General features: G+C 34.8%; 1 protein-coding gene across 1 annotated transcript in view; it reads right to left on the bottom strand.

The window, feature by feature from the left end:
- Positions 1 to 2,970: 2,970 nt before the first annotated feature.
- Positions 2,971 to 18,387, bottom strand: part of LOC145678885 (uncharacterized) — a 55,091-nt gene continuing 39,674 nt past the window's right edge. Inside the window, exons 7-8 of the mRNA XM_081749461.1 lie at positions 13,857 to 14,028; positions 2,971 to 3,424 (exon numbers count right to left, since the gene is read on the bottom strand). Of these exons, the coding sequence (XP_081605587.1) occupies positions 3,335 to 3,424; positions 13,857 to 14,028 (262 nt within the window). The 3' untranslated portion in view covers positions 2,971 to 3,334. The remainder of the gene's footprint in view (positions 3,425 to 13,856; positions 14,029 to 18,387) is intronic.

Raw genomic sequence — 18,387 nt, forward strand, 5'->3', positions numbered from 1 at the left:
TACTATATTTTATCTTATAATTCTGGCTAAAGACTTGTGGATGATAGAACGATATACAGGGTGGTAGGTAACTCCACCGAAAAACTTTTGGAGGCTGTTCCTTATACGAAATGAAAGAAAAAAGTTCTAATAAACATGGGTAGAAAAACGTCTCCTTTCAGAATTATGAACTACCGAAAATTCGAAATACCACGTTTCAAAACATCCTGGCTTAGAAACTATAGTGCCTATCCCAAGCGGTTTAAGGAATTACACAGGAACCGGTATACGCTCTATCTAAATATCCAGGTTTCAGAATTCACCGGTACCAGAGAAACGAATGCACCATTAGTGCTTAAAGGAGTATCCTTATACTACAACTTCCTTTTCACAGTTCCTTTCACCGATAACGGAAGATGGTAAAACATGGATTTTAGATAGAGCGCACACTAGTTCCTGTGTAATTCCTTAAACCGCTTGGGATAGGTCCTATAGTTTCTAAGTTACGGAGTTTTGAAAAATGATTTTTTCGAATTTTAAACATAGATGAGGTTTGGGCCTGGGATGTTTTTGTATCATTTCACTTTAACGGTGCAACTTAGGGGAGGGGGAGGGAAGAGATAAATATAAAAGTAAATAAAAATGAAAGTGACTACGTTTGTGACTTAATAACTCTTGAATCACCCGCAGCCATCTTGATCAAATATGCCACATAGATGAGGTTCGAGCTTCGGATCATTTCATTTTGACGGTGCAACTTAGAGGAGGGGGAGGGGTGATGTTTAAAAATTATCGAAAATGACCGACATTAGTGTTGAATCCATAGTTTTCCGAGTCGCTGAGATGAACAGTAACACTTCCGATGCCATTTAAATATATATATATATATATATATATATATATATATATATATATATATATATATATATATATATATATATATATATATACACAAATGATTGAAAATGACCGATATTAATGTCGAATCCATTATTTTTGGGGTTGCTGAGACGAACAGTGACATTTCTGATGCAGTTTAAATCCAAATTAAGCCCTTTATGTCCAAAGTGAAACGTATTCTCCCCGTGTGAAGAACGGGTATTCTGCTAGTTCTTCACAATTATTCACATAACACATCCTCTGTCTTCTTTAGCTTGCTGAACTTGATAGTGGAAACGTTAAACTACAAATTTCACTAATAAAATGTAATTGGTGCGCATAAAACACTTTTTAACGTTTTTTGCTTGCTTCTCCGCTTGCTGTTTTGTTTGACTTCGCCGTAAATTTTCAGCACTCATGAAAGTCTTCATTTGTATATGAAAGTAAAGGAGAACGGTTTCTTTTGACATCTTTTCGAATGGATAACAGAAGTACACCTAATAATTTGAAAGAATATTTTTTTTAATGGTACCTTGAAAATTTATCCGTTCATATGATTATTAGATGTATTAAATTACTCATCCGAAAAGGCTGTTTCAAAACAAATCGTTCTTCTTCACCTTCACATTTGGGTGAAGAAAATACGCTCGTAAGTACAGAAAGCTTTCGAAATTGAAACACAATAGAAAGATGGAAGCAAAAAACATCTAAGAAAATAAAAATTTCACTTTAATTTTACTCTACCTGTAAGATGTACAGCATGCAAAGTGTATATATATATATATATATATATATATATATATATATATATATATATATATATATATATATATATATATATATATATATATATATATATATATAAGTGTCAGTAGAAGAGTAACAACTTTTTGTGTATAGTGCAAATAAACAATCGGTACGTTACAGAATGCTCACTTCTAGAAATTCGGATCTGTATATATTAAAATGCTAGGTTTATATGTTAGTGATCAAGAAAAGTTTATATATTTGTCTGGAATCCTTTCGAGAATGAAATCTCGAAAACCGCGAGTGCTAGAAAAATGCCGTTTTCGCTGGTCGATTCCAAATTTTGTGTAGACTGTCCAGTTCTAATTAAATATTTAAAAACCATGGACGTTATTTTGTTTATTACATTTTTTAGGGGTACACTGGAAATGTTGAAAAATGAAATGAAATCTTTGAGTTTTACGTCCCACGGTTATGTCGGACAGGCTAAACGAGACGGTGGTGATGGAATAATGAATGAAATGGTGGAATTAAGAAAGTGGGAGGGAACGGGAGAAACCCGAGAAAATCGCACACAGTGTTTGTCCACCACAAGGTTCACTTGGCGCAAGCTGGGATCGAACCAAGGACCTCAAGCACCAGAGGTGAACACTACCACTGAGCCCCCGCTGGAAATGTTGAAATTTGAAAAAGTAAAACATCATATCCTACGTGTACGTCTGATGAGGATCTTGGCTAGAAGATCGAAACGTCACGTGTAAATGTGTTTTTAAATTAAATAAGTGCAGTCTTGTTCAGCAGTGTGTTTATTTTTCTGATTTTATTCGCAAGACGTTGACTATGATTGTGTATCATATCCTACGAGTTATACACTCCAAAATCACACATTTGTATAGGGGTTAGTATATTTCTCTGGCATTTGTTTCATTGCCAAATGATAAGGAAAAATGAAAGATAACCATTTCTCCAGTCTAAGATGAATCTTTATTGTTTGGAGTGTTTTGCCCAATGAACACCATATGTCTGATATTATAATTAATTGTGTATGTGATGTATTTGTTTATTACATACTGCATGCAATAAGAGAGAAATATTGCTCACACATTAATTAGAAACTCCAGCAGGAAGAGGCTCAAATCTTGCAAACGGTGCTAGATATTGAAAAAATAATAAAAAAAATCTCCCCGTTATGGCACACCTTGCCGAATTTTTCTATCAAGACGTCCTTCACTTTTGTCTGTAAAGGGCCATGTACAAATGTTGTGAGGAATGAGAAGGAGATTCATGTTCATATGTGAATGATGCGCTGTGTAGAAAACGCAGGTTCAGCTAGTGGTAATTTAAGAAGTTAATAAAACTCTTGAATACAAGGAAAAAAGCCGTATATTTATTTACATTATTTTTCTTATTTATTAAATTTTTGCAACTGATGAATTGTTAATGCATAGGATTAACTGCAATAAACACTGCCTTAGTCAAGTACATCGAAAATCACACGCAACAAAAGTTTAAGACAATTTAAAATAAAAAGTTTCTTTTTTTCTTCTGTACTATGTACAAAACAATGAGTCATACTTAAACGTCATCTGCACGATCACTTTTAGTAAACTTTTTTTTTTTTTTTTATGTAAAAATAATTTGGAATTGCTATGTTTCCATGACACTCCTTGGTCCTCTATGACCATACACAAACACACACTGCATACATACACATCTCTCCCCTTTTCTTCTATATCGGACAATCGAACACATTTATTGATCTATCTTCGGAGACCGAAACTATCTTGTTGCTATCTGGATTATACTTCACACCCCATACCTGAAACAAATTAGTTAAATGATTATTGTAAATCATTCAAATAAAAAAACAAAACATACGAAGTAAATTTCAACACAAATAAAATCTGGTGTAATTTTGTTAAATTAACAACCACTAAAATTTCTTTTTATGTACCCTGAGGTCCCTTAGTGAATTGTTACTTTTCTGGAGTCAATTCGGCAACTAAATTTTGTTACTATCGACTGCCAGACACTAACTGAAGAACGTAGACATCACAAATATGATTACATGTTATTTACTTTAGTCCTGTTCAAAGAAAGCGTTTGAGATATAGTGTGAAAGATGCTGTGCGTAGCACGTACGGGAAAGAAAAGACACAAGTTACAGGAAGGAACGAAAACCAACACATTTTGGCTACAATAAAGAAAAAAAAAAAAAAAAAATAACACGACTGGTCACTTAATTTGACACATCAGAAGAGAACTAATATAATGCAGGAAGATAAAGTTGAAAGAAGGGCTGAAGATTGGCAATCAAGAATAGACAATTGTATAAATGTATCAAACAGCAGTAAATTATATATATATAAATGAAGGAAACAACATATTTTATATTGTACCAATTTCTCAAAAGATACGAATTCAGTAACAGTGAAAAATGTACGACTGGATCGAGAATCAAATTTGGGTGTCCGGCTTACCGTACCGATATATGAACCACCACCCTGCCTAGTCTTCTCCCTGAACATTCATACCTTCTATCAGTTTTGAAGTACGTGCTTAGCAGCCAGACTACATGGACTGTACTAGAGCTGTATTCCTGCTATGTAGAGTCAACGACAAAAATTCTTTCCGTTCGGTAAAATTTATTTTGGGGATAACAGTGGTAGGGCTGGAACGTACAATTGAAGGGTAAGGGGAAAAAACAAGGAATGTATGTGTTTCTTCAGGTGCTTTGTCCTATCTGTTGGTGACTCTTGGTACTATTTGACTGTATATGCCATGCATACGTAGATGTAAAAATGTCCATGTAAAAAGGGGCAAAAGATGTAACTAACCCTATTCTTCTTACGTGGTTTTCAATGTTAAACCGCAGTTTTCTCGACAATGCAGTTTTGTGACATTCCTTCTTTTTTCCGCTTACCCTTCAATTGTGGTATGACTGGAAACGTACAGAAAACTGCATTATTTTTAATTTACTGAAATATGTACTCAAATTGTTCTTCCATTCTGAGATTGTTTACGCAACTAATTTCACCAAACGGAAAGACTTTTGTCGCTGACTGTACCAGAGTCTACATTACACAACCGACCTACCCCAATTATCATATATAATTCACCCGTCAGAAGTGTTCTGCAATACAGCCACCGGACTTTCCTAGCATAACTGGAGTTGTGATATAGCCCATGTAGTGTGAGTGCTTCAGCACCTACCTAAAGAGTGATAGAATGTATGGCAGTTCAGCAAGCGGACTGTGTAGCGTAAATACATCGGGACGGTAAGCCGAAAACACGAGTTCGATTCTTAGTCCAGTCATGTACTTTTACTTCTTTGTATATCACTAAATTCGCATCTATAGAGGAACAGGCGTGATATAAAATCGGTGAAGTTTTACCTTAAAAAAAAAAAAAAAAAAAAAAATCTGTATATCACTGGTTCTTTCACGTTGCTCACTAATCTGTGTCTGTGGACAGAAGAATAGAAATTAACTATTATTATTATTAGAACTTACAGTATCTTAACAAACATAGTGGTATCTTGACTTATAATACTAATTCGTGAAAGAATGTTTCACGAATCATGACGACCTCGTGTCGCGAACCAAATTTTCCCATGTAAAATCCCATGTAATTACCTCCCAGATATTCCAGCAAAAGTTTGCACATGACCTCAGGAATATTACCACTAAATTTAATTACAAAAGTTCAAACAAGTATTTTAATCTACAAAATTATAAATTCCCAGACACATATTAATCTCAAGCTTTAAAAAAATAACGATATTCATGAATACAATACTAGAAAGAAATGCATTATATATAAGAAGAATGAACTCAACTAACTATGGCACAAAGGGTGTCAAATACAGTCTACTCAAAACGTATAACGATCTTCCAGATAAACTTAAAAATTGTTGTAGTGAGTATATATTTAAGAAACAGGTGACACGGCATTACTGAGAACAGTCTATAGCTCACTGTAAATAACTGTCACACTATATGATATTTTCCTAAATGTGTTGTTAATGTGTTGTTAATGTAAATTACATATATAATCCATAAGTATAAAAGTTTCTGTTCATGTATTTCATATATTGTTATTCTAGTTAACATCTTATGCAATATTTTGAATTTCTATTATTGTTCCGTGTATTTAACAGTTACCATGTATTTCCTTTTCTTATATATATATATATAAAATTGTACTTTAATTCCATTATTGTTTCTTTATTTTTTTTCTTTCTTTTTTAGTCTATGACAAACATATATTGTCATGTTTTATTATTATTGAAATATGTACGTAGTGGATTGTACTGCCCATTAATGTGAGCATTAGCTCGTTGGGGCCAATGGAAAGTGAATAAATATATTAGAAATAAAAATAAAATGAAAATCCATTAATTTCACATTCAAAAATATTCGAAAATTTAAGAAGCAAAACATTTTATGCAGAGACTAGATTTCCGTATAAATAACAAGAATAAACAAATATAATTTACTAATGTAAAAGATAAAGCAAGTAAAAAGCACTTTTTGAGTGTGTGCGCGCTAAAATACAAGCTAGCTGAAATACCTGTTTTTCGCACGGGGAGAATAGGTTTACAGAAAATATCTTAACCCCCTTCCTCCCATTACGATACGCAATTGAATGAAAAGATAAATTTGAAAACCCATTAACAAGAACTTCGTTTGGCTAGAAAGAGATAATTAACATTTTAATTGTAAATTAATATCCCTTATTTCTCTTTTTCCATTGTTGACACCGTATTATTTTTATAGTTATTTCAAAACCTTTTAATTGTTAATTAACTTGCAGGATTACCTATAGTTTTCTAACTTACCACTCAGCTGCCAGCGTAAGTAATTTATGACTGTTTCGATGTTGTGGCAAACTTATGTTAACTAGGATGCTTCGGATTTTTTTCTTTTTCCTCTTTTTCTTTCGACTTTCCTTAGGGTATGTTGCGGAAAAGTTGTCTTTGGATTTAAGTGTTTTCATGCAAAACTGCAGATTTTTTTGGCCAATTCTTTATCCTGCCTCAAGAAGGTAGAAGTTTTCTGCGTCCTGAGGTAGGCTACAAGTACGTCACGAGCCGGATATTTGCCTTTGTTTTCCTATTAACCATTGGAAATAAATTCCTTTTAAGAAGAACGCGTTGCTTATAATTTATTTTAAGTAAAAGGTGTGCCTTTTAAAAATATTATTTCTAATAGAAGCTATGAATCGTTTTATATTTAACAAATATTTCTGAATTCTATGTATTTTCCACCTCTTTGCTGATTTTCACTGTTTTTGAGAATTTCTAAGAATGCGAAGCAAAGAACGAACGTAACACAACACTGTTAATCACAAGTGAAATGAGGTGAAAGAGAGTAAATCAAGCAGTCCTATTGGATCCGAATTCGAAGCTGGACCTAACACAAAAAGAATTCTTAACTTCGCCTGTAATTAGCTCACGCATCTATTGATGCTTTTCGTACAGGAATCTCAGACATATCAGCAGCCATGAATGCGACTGTAACTCTTCAGGACGCTGACGCTCACTACGGAAGACGCCGCTTACATAATAAATAAATCGAAAATTGGTCGGCAAAGGAAAAACTAGCTTGTGATTTAATGAAAGACAGAGGTACGAAATATATATATATATATATATTTTTTTTTTCGAACTTGGAAACAAATTCTATAGAAGAGATACACAAGAAGAGCATAAATGTTAGTAAAGAACCCGGCTCAAAATATTTCGAACATGTTCCACTTTCAGGACATGGAGACATACAAGCAAAAGCTGTTCTCCAGTTTCTTGAACAAAGAATATTTCACAACTACGTGTACAGTCCGCAGCAAAAAATCTGCAACATAAGCATGTAAGTTTATTGTAAAACTACGCCTAACAGCGCAGGAAATCAACATAAAGTCTAAGTGGCACGAATCACGCCAGGAGAAACTTCGGCGTCCTCCCTTGTACACTTATTTTAGAGCAAAAGACTTCGTCGTTTCACAATAACCTTACATGCTCATGTTGCAAGTTTTTTGCTGCGGACTGTACTAGGATGCAATGGAACTAATGTGAATACAGATAGGTTTAGTGGAGTAAAGACATGTGTGCAGAAGTAGTTCGAAATGGAGTTGAAGAGGATTGTGCGTCTACTTCATATGAACGAACTTCCTCTCCGCCATCTACAGCGACGCTACTAAGCTAGTTGTCACCAGGAGCAACAACTCGTTTTAGCGTCCCATCTTCCGACCAACCACACCAAAACGCTCCCCAACTACATCTCATAATGGCATTACACAGTAATCCTCCTATTCCATTTTTTCTTCAAGTGGTAAAACTTATTTCAAAATTACAGTATACACGGACGTGTTCAAATTATTAGACTCACGCTCGAAAAATGCAAAATTGATGCAGAATTCCTAATTTCAGAGTTCTAGGACATTTAATTTAATGGTTAAACCACCAATATAGGATCCTTCATTTGTTCACTGTACAGTTGAAGTGGTGATATCACCGTTGAACAGCAGATGGTATTAGTGAGGGTTGGGGGGGGGGGGAGATTCTGAAAGTGGTGTTTCAGTTGTAGATAGCTTTTGTGGTTCCTATCTACAAGTTACAATCTGAAGTGTTGTGGTTGCTGTCGTACGAAATTAACGACATTCAAAGCGTTCAAGAGTTCGAATGGGCCAGTTTAAAATGATCGTGACGTGTTTCGTGTATGAATCTTTTATTCTGTGTAGTTCTGTAATTGCAGCATAATGGGAAAAGCAAAAGACTTTTCTCCGCGTAAAATGGAAGTTAACAAAATACTTCTGGTGGAAATAAGATATACACGGCAATACATTGCTAGTAGAGTTGGGATAGAACAAAAATCTGTAAGTAGAATCTCTGTTGAAATGAACAAGAGCCAAAATAGTGTTGGGAAGTGTGAGCGAAAACCAAAGCTATCGCTAGGAAGTATCAGAAAACTAAAAAGATTGGCTCTGGGAAACAGAAGTGCAACTTCTAATAGACTTAAGCATAAAAATGGCTGAGTATGGCGCAGACATTTGGCCTGAAAGTGTTCGAAGGATTCTTTGTGTCGAGGGAATAAAAGCACACGGTCAAGAAAGAAAACAAAAATTAGAGTCTACTCCAATTATGGCAAAGAAGCTCCTCGAATGGGCACGAGGCCTAGAATATTGGACTGCTGACGATTGGAGAATAGTGTGTTTCAGTGATGAATCATGTATCTTTGTGTCTGATGAATGTTCACAATATGTGCGACGTTGACCTAGGAGGAATTCAAGTTGGAATGTCTTTAATTAACCATGAAATATCCTACCTTCAGTCATAGTCTGGGATGTGATCTCTGTCTTCGGGTCTGGAAGACTGTATATAGTAGAGAGGACAATGAAGCACGACTAATACCTACAAGTTTTTCAAGAAGAACTGCTTTCCCAGACTGCACTCTGGTTTGACGACGAACAATTCATCTTTATGCATGGAGCCCCATGCCATCGGGCCAAAGCTGTGACAAAATTATTAGAGGACAACGAAATTAGTGTTCTTCCGTGGTCAGGCACTAGTCCTGATATGAACCCGATTGAAAACTCTTGGAGCTTCATGACAGAGAAGCTAGAGAAGAAGCACATTAGAACCAAACTTCAACTGATCAAGGAGATCAACAATTTGTGGTATCACGATGCTGAATTGAAGGCAAAATGTGCTGAACTCGTACATAACTTAGGATACCACAAAGGATAAAAGACTTAAAAAAGAATAACGGATTTTATAAGAAATATTAATCTTTGTGTGAGAGATCATTTTCTTGTAAGTAATCCATTTCATTTTTTGTTTCCAATTTGGATACACACACTTTATAATAATTATATTTGAATGTTACGTACGCATTTGTTTTATTGATATTGAAAAGCATAAGCCACACTCACTAGAAATTAGGACAGAGTTACAAAGTAGTAATTTGAACTAAGTTCGAACGTATTTTCTCACGTAATATTGTAAGAACAGTAAAATATTCAGAAACTGAATATTGAGTCTAATAATTTGAAGACGTCTGTAATTTAATTTTTATTACAAGATAAAACACGAAACTAATTAGTATTTGATTGCCAAATAATCTTAGATTAGCATGCTTGACATATTTTTACAGTCTTATCATTATGACTGCAAATCACAATGTTTTTGGAATTTTATCGGGATCTCCATATGTGTAGAATGAATCAACAGTCTGTTGCTTTAAAATAGAATACTTAATTATGTTATCTCGAGTATTATATTCGGACATTTTACAAATCTCTTAAATCCCGATGTAAGTTGTGATCGAAAACACAAAAAGCTGGAATTAAATTTTAACTTTGCGGGCTCTTTTGGCTGCAAAGGTTTTTACAATGTCCTCAAAATATAGCTTTGAAGCTAACTTATGCTCTATGGATAGGATCCTAAGGCTAGTGAGTCGTTGCTGTCCTGTTAAGCTTCTAACATAACTTTTATCATCTTTAGTTTGCTGAAACTTCTTTCCTTGCTTTTTAGTGAAAATAAATATTTGCCTAGTTTTGCGCCCTCAATCTGGCGCCCGGAGCAAAAGCCCCGTTTCCTCCTCCTTAGTTACGTCGCTGGCCATCTAGTCAAACATCTCGATGGGGCATCTACCAAACTTAAAGACACTATCTGGTTCGATTAAGTCCAGTGGGTCGAAACAATGATTGATTTCAACGATCTGAGAATCAACCAACAATATTTACTAGATATCTGTGGAGCTGTCTCTAGTGGCACATGTCACCGGACTTACCAAAATAAACTCCTGGACTCACTGTAGCCTAGAATCTTGTTGGTTAACAACTTCATCAACTGTATCTTTACGCAATACCCTTGCACTTGAAGAAGAGTTACGTTGACTGGTTCAGTACTTGATTTCATGTCTACGCCCCAGTGTGTTTCGAAATTAAGTTACACCCATCGTACTGTAAAGATTTCGATATTTATGCTGGAAGTTAAAAAAATTAAATAAATAAATAAATTAAATAAAAAATGTATGTGATCTCTCTACAGATCTCTCGAATACTCTCACTTGATTTCTCTTATAAAATTGGCTCAGCCCCCACTACTGGATGTTACTTTTATAACATCCTCTGTAATTACTAATATCTTAATAACTTTACTCAAGAAATATTAATTCTTTTTAACTACCATCAAATTCATAAATATATGAAAAATTCCAATCACAAACCTTCTGCTCTATAAATATGTCCGAAATAAATACAGGCTCGTTACATGTAAAGTTCTCACCAAAGAAATTAAATGAAAATTCGAGGAATTAAATTTGAAGGTTAAACATTTATTTCTAAATAAAAACTCTAATTTAGGAGGTGGATGATTGGCTAGAATCTGAGGACACCACTCCGTCCCTATAAGCACTCTAATTTCCTGCTTCCATTTCCCCAATAATTAATCATGAAAGCAAAAATCAAGCTAACTTCTATTACTCCTAGTGTCCTTACTTATTCATAATTTATCTAACCAAAAGGGATAAACACTCAACTCTGGTCCGTATTCCCTGGACCTTGACTCATAGGACACAGTTTGGTCTACTCCTGAATTCTGAAGACTCCAAATTAAGTCTACCATAAGGAACCTAACTAATTATAGGAAAGGTTGGTCTCTGGGTTACGTTGTCAGCCTTCATTCCTGGTCCAGACTTAAATTTCCTTGCACTCAAGGAATAAGAAGTTAGGTAAAGACTCACTCTTACACTTTCCTACATCAAAGTTGCACCGAGAAATTCTAAACATTCACAGAACCTAATTGTGCTGAAACATACACACATGGGGGATCGAACCCAAACGCATCCAGAGTCTCTTCGACGTCACTCGCTTTCGACACAGACCCTATAGATAGCCTAAATGCTATCGTTCTAATCAAACAAATATAATCCAAGTAGCCTCCGCTCAGGCGTAGAATCAGTTTCTAAATACAATTCTTAACATCCTAATTCCATATCTTGGAAAACTATCTGACGGCCAAAGCCCATTTGCTTCAGTGGGCATCTGTAATGCAACGGACTCGCTCATCCGACTACATACAGAAACTAAGAGGCATTATTAGTTCTTATTAAACTCTCCACAGCATTATTCACTTCCAGTGCTAAGATTGGCTGGCCAAGACCTTAACATAAGGACTCTTATAACGCATGGCAAAGAGCAAGCTGCCTTTTTATATGTTTTGACCTGCTTAAAAAAAAAAAAATAAAATAAAATAAAAAAATAAAAAAAAAAGCCTTGGATGGAAAAGTACAAGACTATGGAGGCAGAATACACTGGCATTAACTGACTAGCCTCTCGCCAGGCTCCTAAACAGAAAAAAAAAACCTAGCATTTAAGAAATAACTTATGAGCTAGCTAACTGAAAAAGAACATGTTGAATTCCTTAAGTACGGGGTAAAATCTCTAATATATATATATACATTAATATACAACATAAATTAAGTAAATATAACTATACACCAATACACTGATCTATATATATTAGATATATAGATAGACAAATATACTCCAAGTCTGGACAGCTACCTTATAAATACTTTTGAATAATATTTAATTTATTATTTGATATTTATAATATATTTCAGCAAGGTCGCAAGGCATACCTTGCAATGCAAAATCGCCGAATTCTTTTTTTTCTTTTCTTTTTTTTCTTTTTTTTTTTTTTTTTTTTTTTGTTAAGACGTGAAAAAGTTTTGTACTCACCCGTACGTATTAATGGATGCTTCTTTCATCTCGAAAACCTCCTTTCATTCACGATAACGAACAAACGCAGTTGTATTAGGACATTGGGATGGAGACGTTATCAACAAACACCGACAATAGAAACGAACACGGAAGGTCATCGTCCTCGAAATCAACTTTACATCAATCGATTACTACGATATCATCGATTGATTTTCCACCCAAACAATGGAACCACCACTGACAAAGTGGAACAACGACGGACTACCTTGAGGAAAACATCAAGAATGCAGCCAAGACGATTATAACATTACGTAATTTCCGTAACATATTCAACCTGTTGAGAGGATTGTACATATGATAAATGAAGGTTTCGAAAGCAGATTATTGACCCGAGAGAGAAGAGATGGTCACATCCAAGCAAAACCGGCCTCTCGTCAACATATGTCAGTATTTGAAACGAAGCATGATTATGTCATGTGAAGACGAAGAATCTTGTTAGGAAGACTGAATAATAACGGGTCAGAGTAAGTGGGAGAAACTCGAGCAGCACCCACTTTCTCGCGATGAGTTTTGGGTGATTTCCGAGTATTACAGGGTGAATCCAAAATCAGTTATGAGCTGCAAGAACGATCCGAATACCATTCACTAAACTCATTTTTTAAATGAAGAAATAACATGCCATTCATAAAAGATGCTACTTAAAACTTCGTACATCAAAACAAGATACATTTAAACAAAACTACACTATTACACATGATATTTAAGTTTTCGTCTTTTTGCAACGTAAAAATAAGAACAGATACAATTTTTGACATTAAAAACGTTAAAACTTAAGAGCCCTATCTTAAAAAGTATTTTCCTCGGTGTTAATGTACATTACAAACACGATAAATGGCAAAAATGAGGCCACCTGTGCTTGTTGCCTACCTTTGGCCACTGAAAACTTTGAACTTCTTAAAGGAGGGAACGGAGTTTAAAAATCAAATCTGCAATTTTGCATGCAAACTAACCCAATGACAACTTTTCCGCAATTTGCTTAAACGAAATTCAAAAATAATAATATTTCTTTCCGACCCACCATTGATGATGATGATAGAAGTTTGTCACAACGAAACAGACAAACGAAAACAACTTGCGCTGGTGGCTGAGTGATAAGCTTCGAAAACTGTAGATAATTCTGCAAGTTAATCAACAAGTGAAAAGTTTTAAAATTATGGTAAAATAGTACGGTGTCAACATTGGGAAAGTAGAAATAAAGAATAATTACCTAAAACTAAAATATTAATTATCTCTTTCTAGCCAAACAGATTCTTGCTGCTTGGATATTTATAAATGTTAAAATTTCGTGTTATATTCATATATGCATACATAATAAATTATTTCCCGAACAAGAGTATGAAAAAAAAATGGTCCCAGGAAACCTGCCGCTCCGGGACATAGCCCATTTTGGCCTATGTGTAAATACGACTCTGGGCCTGAGTGTTTGTAAGAGAGTACTTTCACTCTTATTTAATACTACAGATTACCTGATCCTGGTGTTCATTGAAGGTATGCACACACTGTTTAGTGCTGAGCTCCCACACTTTCACTGTGTGGTCTGAGCTGCCGGAAACGAAATGTTGACCATCTGGAGAGAACGCTACACTAAGTACCCACGACGCATGACCTGAGAGTGTGCCTGCTACATTGGCATGTTGGCTAAAAAGAAAGAAAAATGTATTTTAGTAAGCATAAAATGAAGTATTAGCAAGTAAGGAAAGTAACAAGAAAATACTTCACGAAGGACAGGGAAAACATTTATAATATATTCTACTTGTAAACATGAAATTATATTAAGTTTCAAAGGCTTGCAGGAAGTTAGAAGTCCCCCTCCCCCTTTTTTTAAAATAGTACTTTTAAAGTTAGTAGCATACTTATTTTTTAAAAAAAAGTGTTCTTTCGTTTGATGCATCAGGTGGCAGCTCTGAGTTTCACTTCTGACTTGAAACAGATGGACCTGAATATCTCTTACTCTAAACAACACAACCATAATAATTTTGAGGCATACTTATTAGGGCGCGTTATTACTTAACTAACTAAACTAACTCTATGATCTATGGAAACAGGGGGTTCAGTGCCGCATTCACAAAAACTCTCAATTGACTTCTGTTCTTAGCCAACTGGATCCAGTTTCTATATTGTACTCCTATTTCCACAAGATCCATCTTGATGTTGTTCTCCCATCCTAGGTCTACCCAATGGTCTTTTCATGGTTGGCTTTACAGTTAAAATTTTGAAAGTGATCCTACTTTCTTCCATTCTGGACATATGGGCCTTCTAGACTTAATAACCCTAACAATGTTAGGTAAACTGTGTAAATTATACAAATACTCGTTATGAAGTTTTAGACGTTCCCCATTTCGCCCACCTAGGGTTCAAAGTTTCGCCTCAGGATTCTATTCTCAAATACTTTCAGTCATGTTGTTCTGTCAAAGTAAGCGATCATGTTTCGCAACCATACAGTACATAATATTTTAAGCTTCAAATTCTTTGACAGAATTTGTGAAGACAAAAGAATATGGACTGAATAATAACACGAATTCCTTGCTTTCAGTTGACATTTAACTTCTTTGTAGATATAATTCTGGTTTGTTAATTTTGATCTTAGGTACCACTTTGTCAAAGTATTAATTGCTATTTTAACATATCCATAATTTACAGTATCACAATTACGGCAACATTCCAAGTATTTCGTATTTTTCATTTTTTTTTTTTTTTTTTTTAAATTTTATACTTATATCATCCCCTATCAAATTTAGATCATCAGCATAAGCCGTAACTTAGTGAGTGCATTTAGCTCTAGGTCCTGTTTAATTCTACTTCTAGAACAAACTGAACAGTAATGGTGACAACATATCTTGATTCAGACCTTCTCCACGTGGAAGCTCGTGGATAAGTATTTTCCTACGCAGACTTTACTTTGTGATACAATTAAACACATGTTAATTAATCTAACTAGCTTATTCAGTATGCATGTTGTACAATGTTACCCTCCTTACCGAGTGGTAGGTCTTTCGGACATCAATAAATAATCAATGTGCCGGTTTATTTTATGGTTTTTATTTATTTATTTTTGAGTATTTGCAAATGGTAAATATCTGAGAGATAGCTGATCGATTTCACCTAATTCCAATAATTTCATCTGCGTATGGGGTCAATCTTGCTAACAGAATGTTTGAGAATTTTATAGGATGTTGACAAAAGAGAGATGACTCTATTATACAATCAGTTTTTCACTTTTCTTGTGAATTGGAAAAATGATTAATTTGTTTCAGTCTTGTGGTAAATCCACCTTGTTCCAGATGAGGAGAGTGAGTTTGTGCATTTCGTTCCATAATTTTTTTCCTTTCCAACAAAAATTAACTCAGCAGGGAGTTCCTCTACACCCAGATATTTGTATTTCTTTAATTTTTTAAATAGCAATTTCTATTTCTGTTTGATTAGGCTCTGCTGTATGCATTTCTCTTTCTCCACAAACATTATTCTATGGTGAGCAAATTGTCAAAGAAATTTTCTGACTTATTCAAAATAATATCCGTACCAGTGAGAATTCTTCCGTCCGCTTTCTTTAATATTGTAGATATATCAGACTTTTCTAATTCTAGGTTCTAATTTGGGGGTGTATAACGAGAGGTACAATAATTAAACCTTATATATCAAACTTAAAAAGAGCTTTAATAGAGTTAATTTTTAATGTGAATTTATGTGTCTGTGAATGAATTATCTCATGCACTTGGTAAGCCTAGCACCAAACAGATTTCTCTGACACATACCTGTTAAGTTCTGATAAGGATGAAGCTTCCATTTCCATGCTATTGATTACTACTTAGCTCCGACCTGATGTGGTTCTAGTTGGTGGCGAATTATTACCTCGGAGAAAGAGTACTGGTAACTAGTAGTCCTTTACTAGTTATATAGTGGTTGTGTCGAACACCTATTGTTTCGGCGGTGTTAAACTTGAAAGGAGTTGTTATGTCCATGATGACGATTGATAGAGATACTGGTCCAACTCCATGAATTTGTCTTAAACATTTGGGAGGACGGGTAAGACCGTTCCCATAATCTTTTTAAGCGATGTTTAAAATATTTATGAAGTTGAAAAACAATGCTGTGGAGGATCAGGGGAGCAAAGTTGGCTTCAACATTGGGAGGTAGGCAGATTTGAGGCTTATTCTGAGGGGGGGGGGGATTCATATTACGGTAGATGGATCAGATTTCTGAGGTGAACCTGTTTTATCTTATATATCAGGCGATGTAGATGAAGCGGCAATCGGACACAAAACATCACATTTCTCCACAAAAAATACATTTCAAATCGAATTATTGAGGGAGACAATCCCACCAGTTCCAAAATTTATGGGAACATGTCCCCTTCATCTCCCCGGGTTTTGCGCCAGTGATAGGATGTTTGCTAGTCTACTGAAAAATCCATCATGTTGTATTGTAATCATGCCTTACGCTTCATATTGGCATCATAAATACTATCAGAGTATTCCGAAATATTCACAGCTTGATGATTTTGGATGCTCTTGGGGCAAATACTTTCCAACGAATATGGAACATGCTTCCTATTAAATTAAGTAGTTGTTTGTTAGAAGCAGAAAAAAGAACGTATTCACTTTAAATGTGATTTGGACTTTGATATTTCAAATTGCCTCGTGGCTCCTTATCAAAGGATAAAATGTGATTTAAGGAATCACTGTATGATAAACCAGGAATAAAATGGATGAGTGAGGCAAGTCTTCTGTGTTTCGAACAAGTGCTTCCTGTCACTTATAAGTCCGTAACGTGTCTTAGTTCACTCCTCTTGCTACTGTTCGACTAAGTTTCACAATCACTAACCAAATTTTCCAATAGTTCGTTGAACTGATCTGATATTTCTCTTTTCCTAATAATTTTTTGTCTTATATAAGATTATGACCTTTTTAGTATAGTACGTATAATTTTCTTTTAAGAGTACTTGAAAAGTCCAGAAACAAGATTTTCCTTTTTTTCTATTATATTATTATTATTATTATTATTATTATTATTATTATTATTATTATTATTATTATTATTATTATTTTACATCTCTGATCTACTTTTTCATCCTGAATATCGTATGCGTGGATTTTCTCGGGGTTCTCCCGTTTCCTTCCACTTTCTTCATTCTACCATTTCATTCATTTCTCACCATCACCAAGCTTTCGAGCACTGGAAGGGGCGACAGCTTACATTTTCTCCAATCTATCAGCTCACTATAGTCCGTTTCATCAAAATTAGCAATCTTATCACTTATGTATAACAAATCTGATCATGAGTTTGACTTCATGAATTTTCCATGCCATACTCAGGAAGTTGAAAGTTGTGTCAAACTTATCACAGAGTCTGTAGGAAAAGTGTGCGGACAAGAAAACAGAGACGGCTACATTAGAACAACTTTCCTCTCAATACTCACAATGCCAAACTTTGATTTAAAAAACCTGAATTTAAGACAACATCCTTGACTAAATCAACATAATTTAGCACATCCTAATTGATAGGATGGTTGGATAGGGTACGGGTGAACTCGAATTGCAGCCACCTCCTCGTGGTGAGTTCTGGGCCATGGGCCATTTCAAGGGGAGAAAAAACACTGAGAAATGGTCGAAGAGCTGCAAAATCATTATGAAAATAAAATCTATAAAATCACTCACATTAACGAATTATTAACAAACATGACCTCACACAACTAAAATGCAGTTCTTGGACGCTATACAAATGAATGAAAAAAAAAAAAAAAAAAGTAACGTGTATATTTTTCCTAAAGGTAAATTTTGGTTGTTTGTCATTTTTTTCCCCAAACTTTCGACCATTTGCGCGAACTGAAGATCCAAAGTGTGATTTTTTTCGTTATTTTTCTATTGATTAGCATGCGAATGAGCAACTTTTGAGTCCTATTAGAATTCGATACTCGAAAATTTGATTTTTTTTGCTCCACCCTACTCAATATAGTTAAAACCCAATACAAGACGTCAAAAGGAAAGAAAAAGCGGAAGT

This window comes from Thermobia domestica, chromosome 2 (genome assembly GCF_964235325.1).
Source record: "Thermobia domestica chromosome 2, izTheDome1.hap1.1, whole genome shotgun sequence".
Lineage (NCBI taxonomy): Eukaryota > Metazoa > Arthropoda > Insecta > Zygentoma > Lepismatidae > Thermobia > Thermobia domestica.